The 17977-nt window shown below is 33.8% G+C and overlaps 1 protein-coding gene across 1 annotated transcript in view; it reads right to left on the bottom strand.

Annotated features, from left to right (window-relative positions):
* Positions 1–17977, bottom strand: part of ankhb (ANKH inorganic pyrophosphate transport regulator b) — a 71521-nt gene that overhangs the window by 21109 nt on the left and 32435 nt on the right. Inside the window, exons 5-8 of the mRNA XM_056465262.1 lie at positions 12723–12939; positions 6235–6353; positions 4521–4604; positions 1206–1376 (exon numbers count right to left, since the gene is read on the bottom strand). Coding sequence (XP_056321237.1) covers positions 1206–1376; positions 4521–4604; positions 6235–6353; positions 12723–12939 — 591 coding nt within the window. The remainder of the gene's footprint in view (positions 1–1205; positions 1377–4520; positions 4605–6234; positions 6354–12722; positions 12940–17977) is intronic.

The raw sequence follows: 17977 nt of genomic DNA, 5'->3' as shown, positions 1-17977 counted from the left end.
AAAAGAAAATAATCATACTCGGAACACAGTTTTTAGATTACCTGTTTTCCCTGAAAAAGACTTTAATCTCAATTAACAGTTTTTTTGAGCAATAGTGGCACTGTGCTGATTTCAGTTTGTTTACTAAACCACTGTTTATCCTATTCATTTTAATCAAAGAAAAATATAATTAAAAAACACGTATTGCTCTTTAAGGTTGAATATATTTGCTAGCTTTATTAATATATGCAGAATTATCTATTTAGAATTTATGTCCTGTATCTACACACGTGTCTCTCTCCCTCTTTATATTTGTATCCTGCAGGTGCAGTTTCTCACACTGTTAATAGTTAATAAGAGTATATCTATAAGTGTTGTGTGTTTAATGGGATAGGCAGCCTGTGGGATGTTTTCTCAGAAGTGGATCTGGTTTAACATGTAAGATTTTGTTGACTTCCACCATTTGTTTTTGCTTTACATGCCTTAAATCATGTAGTTTGAGGTTTTGTTGTGTTTATATTTAGTGCTTTGATTTCTTTATTATGCCTAAACCTATGTTCATTATGTATTGTTATTGTTGTTGTATTATTTTAATTCAAAAAATTATTTTGAATCAATTGTATTTTTGTTGCCTGGCATTAATAATAACTGGGATTATAATTATAACAGTCACACTTTACAATAAGGTTTTATTACTTAATGTTAGTTACCTAATGATAGTTCAACATTTACCAATGCAGTATTAAAAACTGAACTCATGCTTGTTAACATGAACTAACAATGAACAACTCTATTTTCATTAACTAACATTTTCAAACATAAATAAATACTGTAATATATGTATTGTTCATTGTTTGTTCATGTTAGTAAGTGCATAAACTAACATTAACTAATACAACCTTATTGTAAAGTGTTACCATTATAACTATAATTTATTTATTTATAATACACTTATATATAACAGGGGCTACTTTGACCTTGAAAACCCCCTGATATATTATATTTTATGACTACTTATTCTATCCAGGGGTGGGCTCTGTTTTATTGCACAAAGGAACCTAAAATAAAGAGTTTACTGATCATTTGTATAAATATCAATCAAGATATGTGTTAAATCTATAAATCACTGAATAAAATCGAGTGGCAATTGAGGAATGAAATCTAAATGAATCTAACCGGGACACCTGAATTGATACCTAGCTCTAAAAAAGCATCACTGGACGTACCCCAACCTCAGGCCCACTGGATTCTGGGATGTTGTCATGAATGATCTTGTAGTATCCCAGACCAACGATTGTGAAGCGTACCAAGGCGCCCATATACAGAGAGAGGATTGGGATCAACATGGGCTCCACACACTCTAGATGACTGTGGAGCAAGATACCCACAAACACAATCTACAGAGAGAGAGAGAGAGAGAGACGAGAGAGGAGAGAGGAGAGAGAGAGAGAGAGAGAGAAGAGAGAGAGAAGAGAGAGAGAGTAGAGAGGAGAGAGAGAGAGAAGAGAGGAGAGAGAGAGAGAGAGAGAGAGAGAGAGAGAGAAACTGATTACAATGACTAAATCATAAAAAAATCGAATAAATCATCAAATAAAAACAAATAACCCATTATTATCACCTTCAGCAGTCATTCATACACAACCATATTAATGGTTTCCCCCATTTTCCCAAGAAAATTTCATCAATTTAAAACCAGATCAATATATTTTGATCCTTTACACATGTCTTTTATTAAATTGTAAAAAAAAGACTCCTAATTTTCAGATCTGCACAATCATTGAGCAGGTTTCCTTTTACAGGTAATTTGACCTAAAATGAAACTTGACTCATTGGAAAGTAAAATAAAGTTAAGAAATTCTTACAATACAATAGAAATTGAAAACAAAAATGACTCCACACACCTGAGATCCAAATATAGAAAACAATGAAGAACCAAAATTCTCAAAACCCGTGTGACAGTCGACTATTACATTTCATAGTTTTGAAGCCTAGGTGTGCTGAATTTTAGTTCTGAGAACTGTGCTTTTGTTTCATGTTTGTTTTCAATAGCACAGAAACTGGCAGAGATTTCCCAAAATTAAACAATTGGAGTCTCCAGCAGTTGAAGGTATCAGATTCAGACAGAAACGTGATGTGAGAGGTCATGTTTCAAGATTCTTTGCCTTAGTAAAGACCCTGAAATCCTTACACTTTTGGCTTTTAAAGACTCCAACAGCCGTTTATACCTGATATTAAAATGTGTTTTGGTTTATCAAATTACACGTAGCCAAGGGAGACACATTTCCGCTTACACCTGGTGTTTAAATTCATTTCTTTTGACCAATTTTTTCTTTTTTATTCTTCATGAGGGAGTTTCTGTGTGTGGGTGTATGTACCGAATAGCCCGATTTTGATTTGTCATTCTAAGACTGCAAAAATAAGCTTGTGCTATTGTCCTACTGTACAAAAACAGCTTGTGTACTCTTTTGTCAACATTTGTACAGTACTGAAATCAATTAAATACACTTTGTGAATACTTAATGTATTGAGTAATGTAATAAACACAATACTTGTTAAATGTAATATGTAATACATGTTTTTTTTTCTGATGAGCTCCTAACACAGAATTTAGACCATTTAAAACGTTTAACATGTGTACTGTTGTTCATTTAAATTGGTTCAATTCATATTTTAAAACATCATAATTAGTTATACTGTGTGGCTGCATGATTGCAATATTTATGCAAGAGAATGGAAATTTTATTCACACAAAGAGCGATCATGCAAAACAAGTTTGTTGGCTGAAATTGTGCCTATGTATGTTGGTTTGAATAGAATAAAATTATTAACACAGTAATGACTTTAAACACAAAGTAAAACATTCACAGAACTGTATCTTACAAAACAAATGCCAGTTCACAGGCGCTGCATGAGAGATGCTGTTTGAAGCGAATAAAACAGCTATTAATCAAAAATAGAATGAAAAATGTAGTAATAAAGCTTATTTGTGCAAATGGAAATTTTCAATAAGAGCTGTAAATTTTCAACAAAATAAACTGCTGAATTTTAGGCATTACTGATTTAATATTATTCATTCATTCATTTATTTTCTTTTCGGCTTAGTACCTTTATTAATCTGGGGTTGCCACAGCAGAATGAACCACCAACTTATCCAGCATATGTTTTACACAGTGGATGCCCTTCCAGCCACAACCCTTCACTGAGAAACACTCATTCGCACACATACACTACGGCCAATTTAGCTTACTCAATTCACCTATACCACATGTCTTTGGACTGTGGGGGAAACCGGAGCACCCTGAGGAAACCCACACCAACACAGGGAGAACATGCAAACTCCACACAGAAACGGCAACTTCTACCCATCGACCTTCTACCCACTGCACCACCGTGCAGCCTTTAATATTATTTGTTATAAATATAATTATACTTAATTTTTGTACAGCATATTAACTCAAATAAAAACTTGCTACGACAGCAATCTGACTATATGTGCTTGTGACCACCTCACAATGCAGTTAAAAAAGTGAACAAGCTCTTGTCTACAACTATGGCCTACACCTGTAGTTAGCCTTGTTGTCCATATGTGATCAAATTGATGAAAATTTATCTTAATACCTGGTGTACACAAGGCTCAATTCTGGAAAACTGGAGATTAAAGTGTTCCTTGTATGGTTTAATTCTTGGTTTAAGACCTAATTTTTCACCTTAATTAATAAAATCTATTCTTCTCAACCTGTATTTTGTTACCGTAATGCCCAGTGAGCATTTCCTGGTTTAAACTTAATTTAGGGAAGCGCGGTGGCGCAGTGGGTAGCGCTGTCGCCTCACAGCAAGAAGGTCACTGGTTTAAGCCTCAGCTGGGTCAGTTGGCATTTCTGTGTGGAGTTCTCCCCGTGTTCACGTGGATTTCCTCTGAGTGCTCTGGTTTCCCCCACAGTCCAAAGACATGCGCTACAGGTGAATTGGCCAAGCTTAAATTGTCCGTAGTGTATATGTGAGAATGAGAGTGTATGGGTGTTTCCCAGTGATGGGTTGCAGCTGGAAGGGCATATCTGCTGCGTTAAACATATGCTGGATATGTTGGCGGTTCATTCTGCTGTGGCGGTTCATTCTGCTGTGGCGACCTCAGATTAATACAGGGACTATAAGCCGAATAGAAAATGAATGAACTTTCAATTTGACAGTTTCTATAGTATTGCTTCTTTCACATGTGCATTGTTGACCTTTTAGTTTAAGTTACACTTAATTTCTTTGACCATTTCACCAGTGAAAGAAAATCTACCTAATAATTGCACACATCTATTTATAATGTTTTTTTTTTTTTGCATTCTACCTAAATATTAAACATAAATTATTGATTCCATACTAAATTAATAATAGCTCTAAAGATTTTTTTTGGAATTGGTAAAAAGTGCTTGGGAAGATAATATGATCAGAACATCGACTTGAATAATATTATGCACTGTAGATTGCAAAGACTGTAAAAGGATATTCCTAAATCAACCAATGAAATGTTGATAGACTAATCATTCTCTTACCTGTGCAACAACATCAGAAATAGAGGCACATCCCACAAGGAGACTGTGCTTGTGCTTCAGAAGAATTCCAGCATGGGTCCATGCCTGAAAGCACAGTCGGGAGACAATATCAGCTGTAAATATATCTGAACAATATGAAACAGTAATCCAGCACAAAGATTCATTTAATGGACAAAGAGATGGAAATGGAATGTAGCATATTATACAGCCCTGTTTCATATTATATATATTTATAGTGCATTTTACTTTTACAGTGCCATATTAGTGTACTTACACGCATTACACAGCATTATATTGCTTGAAGTTACATATTCATGAGTCACATGGTTTTATGTTACTGTATACACAACTGTTCACTCTGCCTGTGTCATTCCTCAATGTGAGTGTCAGGAGAAAATTCAGTAAAACTTTATAAATACGACTGCATTTGCCATGAAATATAGTTTAAAACAACAACATGCTAACTATGAGCTAAACATGCTAGCAAAAACATAGCAACAACATTTTAGCCATGTGATAAATATTCTAACAACATGCTAATTCATATTAGAAACTGACATATTTTAAAGACATGGCGCGGGGAAATGGAATTTAATGCAGTGCTTCTTATCCGATCTGAGACCCAATTTATATTGTACCTGTATATCAAAGAGGCAGTGAAGATCGTGACAACTTAAACGTGACGACTTTGTAATGGAAAGACAGCTCACCGGAAGCCCTAACAGCTAACAGCAGGTAAAACATGCTAGAAAAACACCAGCAGCATGTTGGACATGTTGAAAACATACTAACATCACGATAAGTCACATTAGCAACATGTTGGGCTTCTGTTACAACATCGCAGAAACATACTATCTATGTGTTAATTCATTAGCAACATGCTAATTCACAATGATTTGCTGTTAACGATGCTAAAAAGTTAGCAAAAATGCTTTGGTGGCCTCACACGTGGCTAATGTGGACATGCTAACAACATACAAACATGTTAGCTAAGAGCTCAAGTATGTTAGATACAGGCTCGGTTAAACAAGCTAAAATATACCTAATAAGTTCCAATTTTTTTCACTTCACCCACGTTTAAGTTAATTTGAAACATTCAGGCAAGGCTTTTCAATTCAATATAAAAGTTCACATAAACTTATATTGGTTATTGTATATTGTTTTAATATGCTAATTTCTTGCTCAATAAACTTTTCTAATTATTGCTCTTAGCAATTATATGAAATTTAAGTGTATTTACTTTCTAACAATTAATGCATCCCTGCTGAATAAAAATGTCTTTAAACATTTTAATGAGCTTAAATGTTTGAATTGTAGTGCATTGCATCTTAATTATACATTTTAACATTATATAAACAGTAAATAAATATCTCAACTTTAACTTAATATTTATCTTTTGAATTTCACACTATAGGATTCACTGAACTCCTGGTAAACGGGTACGCTCTCCAGACACTTAATACTTTAAACTAAACACCTCCGCCAGTTTAACCTTCATTGAGAGGCACAGTGTGTTCCGCGTGAGCTGTTTTTCATCCAAAGCAGCTTGATGGTTTTCCAGATTTGAACAGGCTCTGATGCCTGGCTTTACCACACAAACACGCTAACACACACACATACTCTCTGCCCATCTGTGCCAGGCAGACAAGCCAGATCCAACATTATGACATTACGAGTGAATCTCTCCAGGGCTGAAACGTCATGACACACTCACCATGGCATCAAGCAAAGGAAAAGCAGCCAGATACAGGAACGCCTTTCGGGTCTTACTTCCCACAGACTCATCCACATGATGCAGTTTGTTGATGATGTAATAACCCAGATTTGTGTAGGCTAAAACAGACAAAGCGAGAACAAAAATAATATGTATTACCATCAATGATTTAATATACATTCTTTCATATAATGTAATAATGTAAACATTCAACATGATTCATTCGCTTTTAAAACTGGCACAAATAGCTTGCATTTGCAAGTTTCAGTAAAAAGTTATCAAAACAATCTAGCTTGTTTTAAAAACTCTTGTTATTTAATTGAGATATATTTCGATAAATATTTGTAATATCTTGCTGGGTTATTTTTTTGTTGCTCCATTCAATGGTTTAGGTCAATTAATTTGATACTAAAACCGCCAATATTTTGTGGCAAGTCCCCTTTTTTAACCACACTAAAAGAGGAATAATTGACTCTGGTCCATTAAATCACCAAAGATATAGGGCTCTATGTTAACGATCTATGTGCGTAGTCTAAAGCACATGGCGCAAAAGCATTACGGGCATGTCCAAATCCAGTTTTGCTATTTTAAGGACAGAAAAATACGCTTGGCACCCTGGTGCATGGTCTAAAAGGGTTGTGCTTATTATCTTAATGAGTTATGGGTGTGTTTTGAGTATACCGTGCATTAAACCAATCAGAGTATCATCTACCATTCCCTTTAAGAGTCCTGGCTTATTTGCTATTTAAATGACAGACTTTTTAAGTGGAAAAACAGAATGCTTTACTAGCAAGAAAACAGTTAAACAAACCATCTGCTGCGCGAGGATAAAGAATGAGCCTCCTCAATTCGGCCTCTTTACTTTCTCTTTACTTTACTTTTACTCTTTACTTTACTCCTTTACTTTCATGGCGTAAGGAAACAGTGGAAACTCACTCCAATGAAGACATCCATTAGCCTACATATTTAATTTCGTTGGTTAAGCGCAAAGATTTGTTTCAAAACTGTTTCTAAATTCAGTTCTAATTTCCAGCAAATGAATAATTGAACTATATTAACGAAGTGTGGTAAAAAAACTGAGTTATATCCAAACACACATTCTATTCTTAGGCTCAGGTGGAGAAATCTAAACTTGTTTTTATTAAAACAAATATAAATATGCATATAATAAATAATACTGCTAATAATAATAACATTATACAAATGCAAATTGTCATGAATAAACTGGAAAATGCCACCCGAGATGAAGCATGAAGGTAATGGTTTTTATATTTATGTAGAAAATAATAATTTTTGTAACATTTTAACTCTTTAATTTTTTTCATATGTAAAGATATTTGTTAATTCCTGTACATCCTGTGTGTATTAAGCAATGTGTAAGCGTTTTGGACCTGTAAAGGAGCATAAGGTGCTCTGCGTTGCACCAGCTTTTAGTTGGTCAATGGCGGGGTCTATTTCAGTTCTTCAAAATAGAAATGTGCCAACAATGCACCTTAACACACCTCCTTTATAGACCGGCAAACCCATGAGCCCACAAAGTGGCTCAAATGGATTTGCTATTTAAACAACATGGTGCAAAATGTAAAAAATTAGGGTTGCGCTGGTCTGAAAATAGCAATAAATCACGCCAAACATGCCTTACACCTTATTGCGCTGGGTGTATGATAGGATCCATAACGTTTATTTTGCATGTAGACCATTTGAATATAATATAATATAATATAATATAATATAATATAATATAATATAATATAATATAATATAATATAATATAATATAATATAATATAATATAATATAATATAATATAATATAATATAATATAATATATTGTTGCTGCTAAAATTGGCACACATAACATGCAAAAACAAGAAGTTTTCTCAGGAATGCGAGCTGTGACGTGATCCACAGATGGATTAGACAGCTCTACCTTCTCACTGACAGCACAAATGAGCAAATAAACGTCTGTGACCGCACACAAGATGACAGAGAGGGAACATGTTATCCTAACAGACTGCAAGTTCTTCATTTAAAGAGCACATCATTAACTGTGGTGGGCAGGTGATTGCTTAGTGGTTAAAAATTCATCCCCTCCTCTAAAAGGCTGGTGGTTTGTATCTTATATCCCTCGGGTGACTATAAAAACATTCCTTCTCCCTGCACTCACAGCAAAAAGTGCCATATGGCCACTGAAGAGAGCTGAAATGGCTCTGATTTCTTGCTTTGCATGTGAATGGATATTTGTATAAATGCAAATGTATGTAGCTTAGAGAAATATGTGTATTCCAGGAAAATATGCTTTATTCTACTGACACATTTATTATTAGACTGTAAAAATAGAAGGTTTTAAGATGACTGGACTGTTTTTAACCACATCCCACATACTTTAAGCATTTGTAATTTGGTAAATATGGGTGGCAGAACTTATTTCCTGCTGAGTAGGAGTGCAGTATTTTGAACAATTTGTTTAATGACAATATAATAACACAGAGTGAAAATAGACGGCAATGAAACCTTGTGAGTTTGGGTAAGGTTTGTTTGAGAGAGGGCTCACCATTCAAAGAGAGTACACAAAACAGGCATGTAATAACCTGTAAAAAAGCCATTCTGTCAACACAGCAGCTGAGGTTATAACCATAACAGAGTGAAACTGTATCATTTGCAGAGTTTAAAGCATTTGGGTGCAACAAAGTAAATTTCTAGCTTTAAAGAATAATAATTTTACTGAATTATTAATACAGTGAAGACTATACAGTGTTATTTTAGATTTTGTTATTCAATTTCTGTACCTGAATACTGTTTTGACTCTCCGGATAACCATAAAGCACTGTTTCTTTGACTCTTTTCATTGCTCTATTGTGTTATTTTTCCTTACACAATCAATCTAAAGTAAAGATTTCTTTCTAAATAGAGCTATTCAAGGTATCTGGTGAAATTTGATTAATATCGCAGTTAATATCGCAGAGAAACAAAATATTGCAATGTCAGATTTTTCCAATATTGTGCAGCCCTAGTATATGTACATATTTTGAGTCAAATATTTGTATCTATTCATATTTCTTCCAATCTTAATTCCAAATCAATAGTCTTTGTAACTAATACAATTTTGATAGGCCTATTGTCAGTTTCAGCAACTAAATGCTCTAAATGCTAAGTGTTTCTCAACCACGTTCCCATTACAAGTCTTTCAGTCTCTGCTAATGAGCTGATGATCTGAATCAGGTGTTTTTGGTTAAAGAGATACTGGAGCTGCATACGAAACCACCTACTACTCAGTAGGTACTGCATTTGTATTTTTGACGTACTACTCGGCTGTTAGAAAAGTATGTTCTATACAGTATGAATGTGAGCGGTACAATTCTACATTGTAAAAGCGCTATACAAGTAAAGGTGAATTGAATTGAATGGAACATCCGCGACTTGATCACGTGACCTACCCGAGTGAGTCAAAGTCCCTTTAAGGCAAGTCATTTCACTCGGAGGCCGTCTTTGATACACCTTTCTGGCAGTATGCTCGGGCATTCTGTTTGAATCAGGAAACATCAAATTCTCCAAAATTGCTTGCCAAGTATTTGACTGAATTTAAATGACCAATAAAATTAAGCATCAACTGTCCCTTTAGATTCATTTCTAAATGTCCAAATCACACAAAATCAGCAGAAATTCACGACTGGTCCAAGCCCCTCCTCGGAGTATAGTCAGTCTATATCGATCGATGATTGGCTCCTGTACTAGAAGGCGGGCTTTTTTCACCATTTAGCGATTGACGATTGGCTCCTGTACTAGAAGGCCGGTTTTATTCGCCATATTGAACTTTACACTTTTCCCCATTCAAAAAGATACAAGTGACAAGTCTTGTGTATTCTAGAGTATTTGAGTGAGTTGCGTTGCTACACTCTCATTCATGAATTCTCTCGTGAGGTGTCATGGGATAGCATGGCATCCATCCGATGCGCACTTCAGAATCTCACCAGAAGTAGTAAGTCATCTGGGTACTTCTCACATACTGATTTTCGAATTCTATGAATTCGGACATACTACTCTGATACTAATACTGATGTTAGCATACTATAGTATGGAAGTATGCGATTTCGGACACAGCCTGGCTGTTTCTCAATATGCATTTGTAAAATAAAAAAGTTCCCGGATGAGTTCTTGATATCAAGGATGCTTTGATGCAGACTTGAGCATAAAACTTGCTCTAGAAGTCCCAGAAGTCATTGCGGCTAAATAAAGGAGGTGTGAAGTGCAGCATTTTATAACTGTTCATGATTAAACAGTGAAAGTAAACATTAAAATAAAAATCTTATTAAAGGCATACACAGATTAAGGGAGTTTATTTGCTGAAATTTGTATGAAAATCTGTTTTATTTGTACTGTGCAACGTATATTTGTAAGGTTTTTGTGCATGTTATAAATATCGAAAAGGGAAAAACAATAAATTGTTGTATGAATGCTTAATGTTATTAATAATTTTCCATTCAAAATGTGTGAAGGTCAAGTGACCATGAGGAAGAACGCAGCATCTAATTTTTCAGAGAGCGCGTTCTGTGTCCTCGCAGTCACCCGAGTTTGTTCTTCCGAGGTAACCTGGCAAGAATGGTCACATCAAGAACGCAAGTCTGTTCTCTGTGCTTTTGGAATTAAAAAACAATTGGTCCCCCAGGAACATGGTTGAGAAACACTGTTCTAATTTACAATATTTATATTATTATATAACATGTAGTTTACTCAATCACACAGTAAATCGTAAGTTAGATCGAAGCGAGCATTTGTAGTTAAAATGATAACTTTTTTTCTGAAAAAGACTAGTCAATTTGTTAGAGAACACCCTTAGTTATCATCTGAGGTTGTGTGGATTATTTTACAGCTGCTTAAATGTTCATTTTCAACTTTATAACTGGGCTTGAGCTTCATTCACAAACAAATGTAAGTTAGTAACAAAAAAAAAAACAACATCCTTATTTGCTTTTGCTTTTTCTTGTTCACTTAACTTTTGAAAACATCAGCTGCACTGACCTAAAATTATTTGTCAGTAATACAAAATAAACATTTAGTTGGGTTACATAATATTAATAGTTTTCTGGAGAGGTGAACTACTCTGTAACAAAACTTTTACGTTTCTTTTGTCTGCAGAACTGGAATACCTGAAGTTGAGTGAGAAAAAAAAACATAATCCTTATTTCCTTTCTTTTTTAATATAATTTTTTTCACCTTTAATTGATAGGACAGTAGAGAGTACTGTAAACCCTAATGTTGTCTTTACAATTAAGTAAAGTTGACTGAACATAACTTAAAATTTTGCATTTTGGTCCTATCACTTAAAATATGAGTTAATTTAACTTATGTATCATGATAATGCATAAACTTAAGATTTCAAGTGTAGTGAGCTCAAAATCAATTAATCATTTGAAAAAACAGCTCATTTTCACAAATGTAGTCTTGACTGTAAAATTCTTATATGTGCAATCTTTTAAGTGCAAAGTCTTAATTTAAATCAGAAAACAAATGGCTTCAGGTATAATTATTCATCCTAATGTTAATAAATGGCTACTTATTTTTTGTTTTAAATTTATTTAAACATTTTTTTTCATAATCTATTATTACACACACACATGCATATATATTATATATATTAGTACTAAGTTTGGTGAACTGAACAATTTAAGTATAGTCTACAGAACCGGCAAGTTAAATAAACTTAAATATGCAAGTTTTGGGAGACTACATTACTCAATTAAATTGAGGCAACGTGTTTACTCAATTCATTTAGTTCAGTCAACTTATAAGAGTTTTCAGTATAGACAGGAAAGCGTGGGGAGAGGAGAGAAGAGAAGGATCAGATTAGGACCTTGAGGCAGGAATCGAACTCGGGTCACCGTGAACACAGTGCCATGTGTCGAGGCACTAACCACTACACCATTGCTGCCAAAATTGGTACTAAGAAATAATACATTATCAGAACAAACATAGTTCAACTTAAAAAGTTTTGTTACAGAGTAGTTCACCTCTCCAGAAAACTAATAATCTTATGTAACCCAACTAAATGTTTTTTGTATTACTGACAAATAATTTTAGGTCAGTGCAGCTGATGTTTTCAAAAGTTGAGTGAACAAGAAAATGCAAAAGGAAATAAGGATGTTGTTTATTTTTGTTGTTGTAATGACTTAATTTTGAACAGTGCATGAATTAGAGAAATATTCCAGAATGTTTTCCTCCAAAATGTTGAATTTTTCAGAGAAAGTTAGTCTCTGTCATTCTAGCAGTGAGCAAATAAGCAGGAACGTTTTGGCTGAACTATTCCTTCAAGACTGCTTGAGTTAAGAAAAGCTCCTTCTCCAGTCATAACACTGTTCATCTAGCATACCCATCCTGACTCATTTGTTTAAAGAAGCGCAAAACAAAAACAGTGTTCCCTGAACATTTAGTACAAACTAGTCATGCAAGAGCAGAAGTGGAGGGGGAAAATGATAAACTGGCAGGACTGACCAATGAGAGTGTGGAAAACGATAGCCACGGTTCCTGCAACGACCATACAGAGCACCGCTTTGGTTCTGTCCCGCTTGCTGTTGACAAACACCAGCCCAACGTTCTTGAAATCACTCATCGGGCCGGTGAAAAACTTCATGAGGGAGTAGGCCAGACCATAGCTGGCCAACATTTCCACTGCATCCTCTTTAACTGCTGCGATTCCCCGGTTTAAAGCCTGCAAACACAATTTAATTCAAGTTTATTTGTATAGCGCATTTCACATAATTACTGTTCAAAGCAGCTTTACAAGGTGAACATTATTGGATTACAATCAATATTAGAAAAAGTTAAGGTTATTAGTTACCATAATTTTAGCAGTTACTAATAATTTTAACTGATTAACTAGTAGCCTATAGCTTTTAACAGTTAAGGTTATTTTATATACACATAGCTAACCAACAGTTACATAGTATATACAGTAGGTGATGTCTATGTGTACGTTCAATGAAGTGTATTAAATGTTACAGAAAAGATCCCAATGCATTACAGGCTAGTTGGGTGATTGATAGATTTAGCCACATTATCAATTTTGTTATGTTAATGGATGAATTGAAAGAGTGACAGAAAAAACGATCACTCTTCATGAGATTCCTCCAAACAAAGAGGGTTTTATTCCTAAGATATCCAATACTGCCCTTGTATCAACAGACTAAATGCTCTGATGTTAGCTAATGCATTATCTACTGTTTACTAATGATTTTATTGTAAAGCGTTACCTATTATACTTAATAAACATTGCAATTTATTTTCTGAACATTTATAATGAAGAGTTCTTTTTGTTATTATAATTATTGAAGTAGCACTTTATTGCAGTTTATATCAATAATTTGATGTTAACTTACATACAGTTGAAGTCAGAATTATTAGCCCCCCTGAATTATTAGCCCCCCTATTAATTTTTTCCCTAATTTCTGTTTAATGGAGAGAAGATTTTTTTTCAACACATTTCTAAACATAATAGTTTTAATAACTCATTTCTAATAACTGATTTATTTTATCTTTGCCATGATGACAGTAAATAATATTTGACTAGATTTTTTTCTGAACACTTCTATACAGCTTAAAGTGAAATTTAAAGGCTTAACTAGGTTAATTAGGTTAACTAGGCAGGTTAGGGTCATTAGGCAACTTATTGTATAACGATGATTTGTTCTGTAGACTAAAAATATAGCTTAAAGGGGCTAATAATTTTGACCTTAAAAGGGTTTTAAAAAAATTTAAAACTGCTTTTATTCTTGCCGAAATAAAACAAATAAGACTTTCTCCAGAAGAAAACATATTATCAGACATACTGTGAAAATTTCCTTCCTCTGTTAAACATCATTTGGAAAATATTTAAAAAAGAAAATGAAATTCAAAGGGGGGCTAATAATTCTGAATAGTCATCTGAATATACTTCAATTGTATATAACATGATAAAAGCTTCAGCAATGTTGGCGATGAGTGGGGCTGAGTGGTATGACGGTATATATCAGTTACCACGGAATGAAATGTGTACCAAAAAATAATGTTTTATTCCATGTATACCCTGAAATGTAAATAAGTGGGTGTAGACTGAAAAGACCATGAGAGTTTTCAAGAAGTATTTCTTAGTTAGTATTAGGGCTGCATGATATTGGAAACATCTGATATTGCTGTATTTTATTTTTCTGCGATAAATAGTGCGATATGAATACAATTTCACAAGATAGTTTGAACAGCACTGTTTGATGGTTTTCTGGGAAGTCTGACAGTTTTCAAGTAGAGAAATTGAATAATCACAATGCAAAAATACATATTTTCTTATTTAGTTTTGTCTTGTTTCTAGCCCAAATATCCAAACAATTCTTAGACCAAGTACAAATATTGTTTCGTTTCCCCCGTCATAAGAAATAAGTGAAAATTAAGAGTTTTTTTTGCTTGTTTTAAGGAAATCATCTGCCTGTTGGGTAAGTGAAATAATCTTGTTTTCGCTTAGAAATGTGGATATTTGTACAAGAAACAAGACAAAATTCTAAGCAAGAAGTTTTTTTTTGTTGAAAAATCATATAAATTCTATATAAATATAGTGATTAAATACAATTCTGTGGCTCCTGGTCAACTATAATATATAGACTTAACATTGCATATCTTTGCGATGTGACTATTGTAAATGCGCACACTGCGATATCAATGCTGAAACGATATATTATGCAGCCCTACTTAGAATCAATTTATTTATGTATTTATATAAGAACAGTAATTGTTTATATAATGTACTTTTGAAGGAAAAAAAACAGTTTGATATTTCCTTAAAGTATTTACACTACATATATTTTCATATTTAAGTTTTATTTTCCTGTTCCGTAGGCTATATTTGGTATCTGCGAAAAGATGTTACTTGAGAAATGTTTATAATAATAAGGTCAGTCGGCATAAAACTGTGAAATGTGGCATACAATGGAATTTGTTGATCATCGAAAGACATATTTTGTTAAATATACTTACATGGTCGAAAATAAAATACCAAGATAAGATCCAGTCCTTTTCTTTTCTTAAATATTTAAGCTTAATTACCAAAAAAAGCCATTTTGTACATTTTCTGGAATAACTACCTTCATAAAAAAAAATTCACTCAACTTTTTTTTTTGCTGCTTGCTCAAACTTTATTTAAAATGAGCTGAAACACCACAATTATTGATTTTTTTGGGGGAAAAACTTGATTGTTTTATGTTTTATCAACTTAAAATTGTAAAAATGGTTAACTAGATTTACAACCAGGGTTTCTGCAGGTTTCCCCAAGTCCAATTTAAGACTTTTTAAGACCCTTATGAAGCTAATTTTAGACTTATACGGCTAATGTTTTTTTCTAATGGCATGGTTGGACCAATAAAATAGATTTCAACTTGCCTCATCGAAACAATTTTAACTGAGTTATTTCTTAACCACATATTTTAAATGTGCCAAAACAAGCAAAATTTAAGTAAAAACAATAATAAACTAAATGTAAGCACAACAGTCTGTCTAAAATATATGGAGAACTTTTGAACAAATGTTATTGTAAGGAAGATAATTACAGATGGATTATTGGTAATTGGTTTGCCCGATAGGCGGTGGAAAATTAGGACCTTTTTAAAATGATTTAAGACCAACAACACAAAATTTCAGTAAATTTAAGATCTTTTAAGGCAGGGGTGTCCAAACTCTGTCCTGGAGGGCCGATGTCCTGTATATTTTAGCTCCAACTTCCTTCAACACACCTGTCTGCAAGTTTCTAGTATACCTAGAAAAAGCTGGTTTAGGTATGTAAATTGGGGTTGCAACTAAACTATGCAGGACACCAGCCCTCCAGGATCTTGTTTGGACACCCCTGTTTTAAGGTCTAAAATTTTGCTTTTGAAATTTAAGACAATTTAAGACATTTTAAGTCCCCACGGACACCCTGGACAACATGAAGGGACTGTGTGGATCCCAGCTTTTCTTAAGGTGTATATGGGGAAAGATATCGTTACGTTCTCATACCATGAAAATCAAAAATTGTTCATGCCGCCCAGCCCTAGCATCAAGAAGTTTTAACTGCGTCATATGTTTTATTGCCTTTCACGGCACATGCTCTAGAAAAACATCCAGCTCAGAGGATCTGCTTTTGCCACACTGGATAAATATGTTGTAGAAGATCACTGACCTAGAACTTACTGCTTTACTGCACTGCCATCTTTTAAAGCCATAATGTGTGAAAACGCAACTTCAGTGTAACATTGTACCATGTGCTACTAAATATCACAGTATAAAATGTCCAAATGCTACGAAATATCATTTCTAAGCAGAAACATAAGAACCTTATTACATGTAATACAAGTAATGTGATCTCACACCTCTTAATGACGCCATCTCAGTTTTGGCTGACTACATAATATCAATAAACCTGTATTGAAGCAGGTGATTTACAAATGTGTCAGATGTCAAACCTGTCAGGAAAATGCATAGATGTACAAAGGTTTTTAAAAGGTGCTCTTGTAATGATGAATAAAATTTGCTGTTCTGTCCTTGACTCTAACCTGGAGGCACCATCCTGTAAAAACTGCTGTTTGGAGAGAAAACTGTTTATATGTTTGCTTTATCTGCTTATCTGCTTCATTCTTCTGACTCTGACTCTTTGTCAGCTGCTTCTTCTCCAACGCCTCAGTTCAGTGTGCAGAGATAATGATTGTCTGTTGATGTAAGCATGTGGGCTCTAAGGGATCCTGCTCACATTTCTTCTTTCTGCCATTAGTGCGAATGCAAATCAAAAGGCTATGTTTTATTCAGTTTTTCAGAAATCAATTAAATTCTTCCTGGGAAAATTAATATTTATATTTTATAAAAGTACTAACTTTATGTTTATTAAAAAAATTAATTAAATAGCTTACAGTGTCATCACGAGAACTGAAGGATTGTGTCAGCACATTGCAGTTTCGTTAATAGTATGCAATATCTGTCAACCGGAACAGTCAGATAAGAGACTTTTCTTTCTTGAAAATATAAATGAATAAAAAAACTAATAAATAATAAATTCAATATTAAATTAATTTCACAGTGATAAAATTATAGTTCAAATGATTTCGCTATGTTGATAATGAACAATTTTTTTAACGAATTTTTTTTAAATATTTTAATATTTTAAACTTTTTTTGGTTCTAAAGTGGTATTAATATTTAATTATACTATTATTATATACTTGTTAATTATGCTTTATATTTATTTTCAGTCCAAGTGTCAAAGAATGAATATCATGTTTAACTGAAAATAAATATCTATACAATAAAAAGTAAACCAGTACATTGTCTCTAATTGTTGCGCTTGCGCACAAATATCGAAGTTTAAAGGGACAGTTCACACAAAAAGTTAATTCTGTCATCATTCACTTCACATCATCCAAACCTGTTTGACTTTCTGTCTTTCATAGTATTTGTTTTTCCTACTATGCTTTCTTCAAAATATCTTCTTTTGTGTTTAACAGAATAAAGTAACTCATAAAGGTTGAGGATCGGCGACGCAGTGGCGCAGTAGGTAGTGCTGTCGCCTCACAGCAAGAACGTCGCTGATTCGAGCCTCGACTGGGTCAGTTGGCGTTTCTGTGTGGAGTTTGCATGCGGTACAGGTGAATTGTGTAGGCTAAATTGTCCGTAGTGTATGAGTGTGAATGAGTGTGTATGGATGTTTCCCAGAAATGGGTTGTGACTGGAAGAGCATCCGCTGCGTAGAAAACAAATGCT

The sequence above is a fragment of the Danio aesculapii genome, chromosome 2 (assembly GCF_903798145.1).
Source record: "Danio aesculapii chromosome 2, fDanAes4.1, whole genome shotgun sequence".
NCBI classification, from domain to species: Eukaryota; Metazoa; Chordata; class Actinopteri; order Cypriniformes; family Danionidae; genus Danio; species Danio aesculapii.
The sequence above is the reverse complement of the archived record's forward strand: the minus strand, read 5'-3'. Positions and strand labels throughout refer to the sequence as shown.